The 9755-nt window shown below is 32.6% G+C and overlaps 1 protein-coding gene across 3 annotated transcripts in view; it reads left to right on the top strand.

Annotated features, from left to right (window-relative positions):
- LOC143048386 (heterogeneous nuclear ribonucleoprotein R-like) overlaps positions 1 to 9755 on the top strand; it is a 29391-nt gene that overhangs the window by 15218 nt on the left and 4418 nt on the right. For 2 of the 3 annotated variants that reach the window (XM_076222061.1, XM_076222063.1), the window contains exons 1-7: positions 39 to 162; positions 4897 to 5032; positions 5264 to 5487; positions 5849 to 5959; positions 6269 to 6445; positions 6848 to 6983; positions 8210 to 8418. In XM_076222061.1, coding sequence (XP_076078176.1) covers positions 55 to 162; positions 4897 to 5032; positions 5264 to 5487; positions 5849 to 5959; positions 6269 to 6445; positions 6848 to 6983; positions 8210 to 8418 — 1101 coding nt within the window. In that variant the 5' untranslated portion in view covers positions 39 to 54. Of the gene's footprint in view, positions 1 to 38; positions 163 to 4896; positions 5033 to 5263; positions 5488 to 5848; positions 5960 to 6268; positions 6446 to 6847; positions 6984 to 8209; positions 8419 to 9755 lie in introns of those variants that run through there. The other variant, XM_076222062.1, reaches the window with a different exon arrangement.

Below are 9755 nucleotides of genomic sequence, written 5' to 3'. Positions count from 1 at the left end.
TTTCCAAAACATTAATTATAATATGTAAATGAGATTAAAGAGTATTAGTCGTGTATGACAAAACGGAAACCCCTTTATACCTCCTTTTCCGCCATCTTTATTTGTTCTTGTAAGAACTGCGTGCTCGCTGACAACAAATACCTTGATTTGTCTCTTAAATCTGTAAGTAAAATAAGCATTTTTAATATTAATACATAGAAAAACTATTAATGAAAAACTTGGCAATGATTGTGAAGCGTATCAATTCCATAAAATTGGAAGAAATGCTAAAAGCCGGTTTTAAAAGAAACCGCGTGGGTACGCGCAGGTCTTCTTTGTTGCATGATTTATGCTAAAACGTGAATAGTGTATTAAACAAGTTAAAGTTAATTAATAAATGGTTTATTAACATGTTGTGTGTATACAAGTAGCACTGTCACTTAGCATTCTCGTCTTGGAACATGCATTTTAAATTGAGCACTGTAGGGCCTTGGGTTCGAGCAGGTCTCCTTTGTTGCTTGGTTTATTCTAAAACGTGAATAGTGCAATAAACCAGTTGAGGTTGATTAATTGATTGTTAATAAACATGTCATGTGTTTAAAAATAGCACAGTCACGTAGCATTTTCGTCCTGGTACATGCATGTTATGTAACTTGGGGCACTTCTACTTTGAATGTGATTTAAACATAGCCATAGGGTATATATAGAATCCGGGTCCGTCCGCCCTGATTTCGGTTCGCCCTAATTACAGTTCGCCCTGAGACCGTTCGCCCTGATACCTGTTCGCCCAGGGTATGTTCGCCCTGAATTTTATTTTTTATTATAGTGTTGTGTTGTGTGTATTTAATTGAATATGTTGAAGTCAGTCTACAATTTCGCCGAATACTTGCGATTTTTATTTTTTAGTATAGTGTTGTGTTGTGTGTATTTAATTAAATATGTTGAAGTCGGTCTACAATTTTGCCGAATATTTACGATGTATTATGTTGTCTACAGCTAGCTGCTACTAGGTTATAAGTTCATGCCTAACAATTTGTACATCTTCTTCTTCTTCTTCTGGAAGTCCATCCTATCTGCAGGGTCACCGCATTTAAAAATTTTGTTTATTTTTAAAATTGCGTTATTTAAAATTCTATCTACTGGTTAAAATTTAAAATAATATTAACAGAGTTAGAATAGGATAAAACTAAAAATTAGTTAAAACAGGAACTAGTATGTACACTATACATTTAAAATTATAAAATGGATAAAAGTAATCTTATCAGTTGTTTTTACCCATCCAAGCTGATATTTTATTTGAGAAAAATGTTATTTTCATTATTAATCCATCAAAGGCAATTCATATACCAATCAGTGTTATCAAAGATTCCAAATCATACCTAATCAGCAATAAAAATTCAATCAACATTTATTAAAAGTAATTATAAAATAAAGTGTAACAATGCAGCCAAGAATTTTATTTAATCAATATTCTGTATTTAACTGTTAATAGATATACATAAATTTTAATATATATAAATATATATTTCTTTCATTAATGTAACATATACATATCATAAATGAAAATAGGGCGAACGAACCCAGGGCGAACGGATTACCAGGGCGAACAAACTCAGTGCGAACGAACCTAGGGCGAACATGTAATCAGGGCGAACGATCCCTATACTGTATATATAGCTCTTGCTGATTTGTTGGACCCCTAACAATTATGTCAATACCGAAGCCTTCCAACATTTGTCCAATACTTGCAATTGTAAGATCAAAGTGTTCATACCGAAGATGCAACCTCTCATGGACAGCGACCTGTACTAGGCTGTAGGCTTGTAACGCAGACACTTGTTTCTATCAATATAAAAAGGAGTAGTCCGAGATTACTCTGACGTCCAACAGCTGTTTTGCCAGACAAGCTGGGGCTGTGGGATGTCGGAGCTTGTCCCATATCAAAATGTGGATATTTGCCCACCCAAAATAGATGCGCTGCTTCGTCGCTTCTGGTGCCGACTGACGGCCTTGGAGTTATATAAATCGGGCATCAATCTGTTCATTTTCCATTTATCTCTTCATTTATGTAAGTTTCACCTACCTGCCAACCTTTATTTTCTCTCCATTAGACAGTTTTCACAGTGACCCATCGATTCCGACATTTTGCCTTTCATTTTCAAAGATTATCACATGACCACGAGAACGTGATGATTTATGCAAATGACCATAATGTAACACCTCGTTCATTTACGATGCAAGTTATCTAAATGTCCGAGAGCTTCCGATTGTAACGTGGTCGGAACTAAATGCTTCATACCGATCTCCTGTAAAGGAGGTGAAAAATCATGGTTTGCTACTAAATGTTAATCATCGATCTCCTATGAAGGAGGTGAAAAAATATAAATATTTGCATATTTTGAGTCTCGAGACCACAAACTCTCTCATAACTTGACGTCCATTTGAAAGTGAAAGTCAAAATGCCGAAATTGATGGGTCACTGTGAAAACTGTCTAATAATGAGAAAATAAAGGTTGGCAGGTAAGTGAAACTTACATAAATGAAGAGATAAATGAAAAATGAACAGATTGATGCCTGATTTATATAATTCCAAGGCCGTCAGTCGGAACCAGAAGCGACGAGGCAGCGCATCTATTTTGGGTGGGCAAATATCCACTTTTTGATATGGGACGAGCTCTGACGTCCCACGGCCCCAGCTTGTCTGGCAAAACAGCCGTTGGACGTCAGAGTAATCTTGGACTAAAAAAGGAGGTGGCTTTTGAGGTCGTGACCGTCTCCAAATCATATGCTGTTTGTACCTTTTAGTTAATGTAAGAAACTATTCTATCCTGAAAACTGCAATCCTGAAGTAAATACATTGAAAAGTTAGTAGTTCAAATTTTCGGTTGAGTGAATTATGGTTAAATTACCATGAAGAGGGAAAAGTTCAGGCATATTGTGAATTAAAGTAAAAGATTCAGATATGGTAGTTTTCTTTACACTAAGGCCCAAATAAAATTTTTATATAAATACAGGGCTTTCCATTGAAATTGAAGTAGAAGGCTCAATAAAAATAATAGCCGGCTGTAACATGCGTTCAGCGAAGCTGGACGCCCACCAAGCTGTAAGCTTGGTGCCTTACGGCAGGGGGTCTGGGGCCACTCAAGGCCCCCAGAAGCTCTGGCATAAATAGAGCAAAATCCTGCATTCTCGCAATCTCCTGGCACCTAATTTCATCTTTCAAATGACCATTTCTATGTATGAAATTAAAGGGAAAAAAAATCTCAAAGAAATTTTTTGTTATAGTTTTTTATTTTATTACCTTATGCTTAAAATTCATTTACTTTTATAGGAGTTTTATTTATATAATAATTCGGTTTGTTAGAAATCTTGATCGATTTATTTTGCATAACTACGTGCATTTGTAAACAAATGACCCCCCTTTTCTCTATAAAGACTGTTACGCGTATTTAATTCATACAATTGTTTCTCAAGCATTGACAGAAAATTGATATATCCTCTGATTTTCGCTTTTTTTGTATACTGTTCAATAAGTCGGATACATAAATCATTTGGAAATGTTATTTATTTGAGGTCAAGTCGACTATGTTCTACTTTCGTTTTTGACTTGATTCTCTGAACACCACGTGGGTTTTGAAAAAATGAACTTCAAAACTTTTTAAAGATACTGTTTTCCAGATTCTGAACAATATGATCTACTAGATTTTCTTTAATTTGACTGCTATTATTCCATAACATAAGAGTGTCATCCTATCTGATTGTCTTCACGTTTTAAAAGCAAAAAAAACAACGAGTTAATGACCATCGGAACGTCTCTATTGTTATCGTTCAATGACCACCGGAACGTCTCTCTTGTTATCTTTAAAAGAAACGATGCATTCTGACTTTAAATAGACAACCAATCAGTGACCTGAATTCATGCGAACTATATTTAGCCCAAGGTAAACACTGATTTTCATCCTTGTTTATCATGAACGCGACTTTGCGACAAGATCTCTCGGCTGCCTGTAAACATTTGAAAAAGATATTTTTGTCAGTGAAGTAGCCGGCACTGGAATCTACCGCAAACGGCGGATTTCCGCCGGCTACCGGCTTCAATGGAAAACCCTGTAAATAAATATGGTTACCTGACCGACCCTACTTTGTGCGTCTAAGCCATTTTATTTCCGTTTTAAAGTGAAAAATAACTGAACTCGTGTTAATAGTGAAGATGGTATTGTCTGATATATCCCAATGTTTATAACTATGAAAATGATAGCTGTTTTAAGAAAATTAACGACTCGTGTGATGAAATAAACATTTTGCCACCATTTTTTTCCCAATCATTAAAAAAAGGGGTAAACTTAGAGGGTTCAAACAGCATCTGATGTAGAGACAGTCTAAAGTAAAATATTCAGATAAGGTATTATCTTTTTATAAATCAAAAGAAACTGTAAAATACATTATCAATATATTTAAAAAAAAATGAATATAGCACACACATACCGTCCGAATACTGGTCTTGTTCACCTCTTAAACTACTCTAGGTTAGACTAACCCCTGCAGTTGGAAAAGTTTTAAAGACTGCCACCCACTAGACATAAAACAGTTAAATGCATTTTGTGCTTGAAAGATTAACTTTTTTTTTTTGGGATTAATTAGATTGCAAATTGTTACTGGACATAGGGTCAGACTTGATGGCTATGTAATAATGGCTATATATTTTTCTCTGTCCAGATGGTTAGGTTAGACAATTTTGTGTTTGTATCCCTAAGCAATCAGTGCAAAAATATCTAGACTACCCACTAACTGTCTAAACCTGTAAGGGGGCAACCTAATAATTTCAAATTGTGATCAGAACACTTACACTTGCTGCAAGCATTTATGTGGTTTCATAAATAATAATGAAGTGAAATTATAAAGATTTGCATTTTTTAGATGGCACAGGTTAATGGTCTAGACCATAGCGAACCAATCATGGCAGAGACGGACAAATCAGAAGAATACACAAAATTAGTTGAATATGGAATAAATGCAAGAGTGGCAGAGGAACTGTGCACTGTATATAAAACAGGTAATAAATATGGTTGTTAGCATTGCAAATTTTTCTACAATTTTTAAAGTTTACAAAATTTCAATTATTTCTATTGAATCATCAAAGACTGACAAAAAAGAATACCACTGGAGGCATGTCCATCAATGATTTTAAGAAAATGCATTTAATATTGTATACTAAAGACTTCATGATAATTGTTGGACTCTTTTAATATGGTAATTGGTTAAATGTTCTTTAATTTTTTTCCAGAAAAATTAACACATGCTGAACTAGATGAAAGGGCACTGGATGCCTTGAAAGAATTCAATGCTGATGATGCTATTGCAGTATTGAAACAGTTCTTGGAAAGTCCTTTAGAACATGTAACAAACAAAAGTGCTTATCTGTGTGGCATGATGAAAACATACAGACAAAACAAAAAACAGGGATCTACAGCCACAGTTGCTCGAGGCCCTGATGAGGCAAAATTGAAGGTACTGACTAGTTAGCTCCCTTAGAAAAACCATGAAAAATAATCAGTTGTTTGATACCTTGAAATGTGTTCTTAAAATCATTCATATTGTCACCTAAAACCAAAGTTCTCAAAATCTTTTTTCCCCTGGTGGTCCTTGAAGAAAATCTGCTGGTCCTCACTATTAATTCTATTGAAAAATACTAAAATTGTGTCGGTCCTATGCAACATTTTGGGGGTAAAATCTGAAGGTCCACCTATTTTTCAGGACTGCTAAAACTCTGTAATCTTTTATTTTCAAAGTAATATGACTTGCTAGCTTGAAAAATTTAATGGTAGAGAATTATATTGAATAAATAATTAATATAATGATTTATTTTCAGGAAATTCTTGACCGAACAGGATACTCTTTAGATGTAACAACAGGTCAGAGAAAATATGGAGGACCTCCTCCAGGTCAGGATGAATCTAATCAACCAGGTGCTGGACACGAAGTATGTATTATTAAAAAGTTTCATACAATGGATCAATTTCAATTAGTCTTTGGTTTCCATTATTTTATTTTGAACTGTTTTGATATCCTATCAAAGTTTGTCGTGCTCAAAAAAATCCTATTTGAAAGGTGATCAATCATGCTTTTCATTCACAGGTTTGCCAGACTTTAATATTCTTGGACTGACAAGCCATGATCTTATCTATAACGAGTCCTGTCTACTAAGATGTGCCTTTAATGCTTTTAATGGGTATACCTTAGTGACCAAGACACAAGTATGAATGTAATGTGGCTTATTTTTATCTTTAAGGTTTTCTGTGGAAAAATTCCAAAAGATGTGTTTGAAGATGAACTTATTCCATTGTTTGAAAAGTGTGGTCCAATCTGGGACTTGCGATTAATGATGGATCCAATGACGGGTTTCAATAGAGGGTACAGTTTTATCACATATTGTGATAGAGATGGTGCCAATGAAGCAGTTAAACAGGTTTGTCTAATCATTGATATTAGTTCTGTCTGCACATTTCTGCCAGTATTACACTTGCCTGATGATCCATTTCATCTGTCCAAGGGTGATCTGACAGATTGGTCTGCTAAGGGGAAATAGGAAAAAAATCTTCCTTTTTTTTTAAAACATTTTATGAATTCAGGAGAAAAGTTTTTATCAAGAAATTCTAAAATTCACTATGTTCAAAATTAAAAATCCTACATCATTTGTAGTCATTCAATGCAAATAGTGATTTCTGTAAGATTAAAATTCAAGATACCTTTGTAGAATTTATATTTTCTGTCAGATGGAAATACAAAAAGATTAAAATTTCCAAATTTATTCCAAAAGGCGTGTAAATTGTTCAAAATTTTATGGGTTCACGTGATCTTTTGTTTTCAGCTTGACAACTATGAAATCAAATCTGGAAAGCGTTTAAAAGTCAACATCTCAGTAGCTAACCAAAGATTGTTTGTTGGTAACATCCCTAAGAGCAAATCTAAAGAGGAAATCTTGGAAGAATTTTCAAAAAAGACAGGTATCAAAATTTGAAAAATTTGTTTTTTGATGAATTTTGGGGAAATTTTCATCATCTAAACAATAGATGATTGAAATGTATGTACTACCAAAACATCAAAATTTAGTTTTGTAATTAATGTGTCTTTCACAACTTGAGTACATTTTGCAAAAAAAAGTTCTTTCTTTCAATTTTTACTATTCAAAATTCCCTTATGGTCCTAGAAAGGTAAGGTTGTGCTTTTAGATATTGTGATTTATATACAATTATACATATTCGTTACTTTTTATCACTTCATTATTATGATTAAGTTGATACAAGAACTCAATATTCTTGTTTGAAACATTTTGGAATGATGCTCTGAGTATGCTGTTGGTCTTCACACAAGTTTTTAAAGAAATGGTTTTCCTGTTGGATCTCTTCTTTGAGGAGAAGGTTATTATTAATCTGTCTGATCAACTCTTTAGGTGCACACATTTCCCTTCTACACACAATAAAACTTGAAATGTTCATCATTCTTAAAATTGATTTTAAAAAGAAGCTTGCACACAAAAGATTTCAGTAATTGAAATTGTTGGGTCAAATGTTCAAAATACAAGGTCTATTTCAAGAAAACAAACTTATAAAAAATGGAAGTTTCCTAATCCAAATGAAATCACTGCACATGCCTAGTAACATAAAAAAATGTCCCCTTGACTGGAACATGTCCAACATTTTTAGTTAGCAGAACAATTTTAGATGTGTATAGGTAAGAATATTGGATACAGGTAACATTGAGGTGAAAATCTAGCTAGATATTTACATTAAAAAAAAATCTATTTCAAAAATATGCTTTAACAAACATGCAAAAAAAAACCAGAATTCTTGCATGAAATGTTTTTAAAAAAAATTCTACTTAAATGTATAGCAACACAATGCTATTACTGAAATTTTGTTTTTGTAATTACATTTGAACTTGAAAAATCTATCAGATTAAGAAAAAAAACAAAATCAGATGATTCAACTACATTTAATTATTTGATTCTTGTATCCTTTCATGGAGGGTCAATATTTTATCTGCTTTTAGCATGAAGAAAAATAAATTTTGGAATTAAGTATCAATTTAGTAAAAAGAAAAAAGTAAATTATATTCTCCATAAATTATTTGAACAAATTCCACTATGTCTATGATTCAGTTGGGAAGATGTTTTCAGAAAAGATGCTTTTCTTCAAAAAAATATTTTATTCATAACTTTAATCATTCACAGAGGGCTTAATAGATGTCATAATATACAGATCTGCTGACAAAGAAAATCAGAAAAATAGAGGATTTGCCTTTCTTGAATATGACTCTCACAAATCTGCTTCAACGGCAAAACGAAAGTTATCCTCAGGACGATCGAAAGTGTGGAATTGTGATGTTATTGTTGATTGGGCAGATCCTGTTGAAGAGCCTGACAACAGTACAATGTCAAAGGTTTGTATTTTAAATGTTTTCATAGAAAATATGTTTATGCATCGTCTTAATCCAAGGGGCAAATCAGTTAAATTCATGTTTTTTTAACTAGTTGCCTGTGCAGGTTGGCATTGATGACATTTTACAGAAGAAATCAGTTTTACAAACAAAATCTTTTATAAAGAAGTGTAATGCATAGCCATATGGGGCCAAAAGAAAAAGATTGTATGTTTGCCCAAACGCGACCGACCCAAAATAAACCCGCCGACTCAAATTCTTTTTTGACGTTTTTTTGAAGAATTTTTTTTTTTTTTTTCGGATTTTTTTGGGGTCCGCTCCGTCATCGTACAAAACTTAATGTTTGTCGTCTTTGCGTTTGAAAGTAACTGTGAATAAGATTAAAAGAAAGCGTATAAGAGACGCAGTTAATCGATATTCGATGTTCTCTGTTTTTATCTTCTGATTTAACGAACGTAAAGAAGTAAAACATGTGAAATGGCACAGTTTTTTTACGCTGTAGTTGTCTGTACTACCAAACCCTTACCTATATGCTCAATGTTAATTTCATCGTGTTATCGAATATCTGATTAGAATATTCAGGTAGATTTGTTCAAAACCATGTGCAATCGAATATTTTCAATGTTATTCTGACAGGAAATGGATCCGGAAGTTGCGAATTTACAATCTTGCAAGAAGATTTTGTTTTTACTGAATAAAAAGGAATTATTTTTTGATAAATTGTTGTCTTTAACTATAATCTTCCTTTATCATGTAAATTAGATGCCCTTTTATTCAAATAGTTCAAATTTACAAGTCTCATTAGACAAGATCAGTACGTTGCTGTTTGGGAGAATTTGATAAAACTATAATTGCTCACAGAATCAGAAATATAATCTTAACTGAATGTAACTCCTTCTGAATAATTTATTGCAATATAAATATAAATCCTTTTTGACAAGAGAAATCTGACTTTTGTCAGAAATATTTTTTTCACATGTGCAAATTAAAAACATGTTATTAATGTAATCATGAAAATAATCATTGTTGATAATATATAATTACATAAAGTTAATTTTCTGAAGACTATTTATTTTTAGGTCATGGTTCTAGAGGCTTCCTCACAAATTTGTATAAAAATCCAATATATATTATCAACAATGATTATTTTCAAAAATTAAACTTGATTATTTAAAGAAATAAAATTATAACAAATACGTTTTTAGTTTGGAGATTCTACAGAACATGCTTTGATCTATTTATAGCCAAATTAGTTTACCTGTGTGATAATGTAAAATATTTATTTTTTTTCAAAACATAAAAAAGACACCAAGGATGATAGATAATAATTCATATAAATA

The sequence above is a fragment of the Mytilus galloprovincialis genome, chromosome 10 (genome assembly GCF_965363235.1).
Source record: "Mytilus galloprovincialis chromosome 10, xbMytGall1.hap1.1, whole genome shotgun sequence".
Taxonomy (NCBI): domain Eukaryota; kingdom Metazoa; phylum Mollusca; class Bivalvia; order Mytilida; family Mytilidae; genus Mytilus; species Mytilus galloprovincialis.
This window is presented reverse-complemented; position numbering and strand designations above follow the sequence as displayed.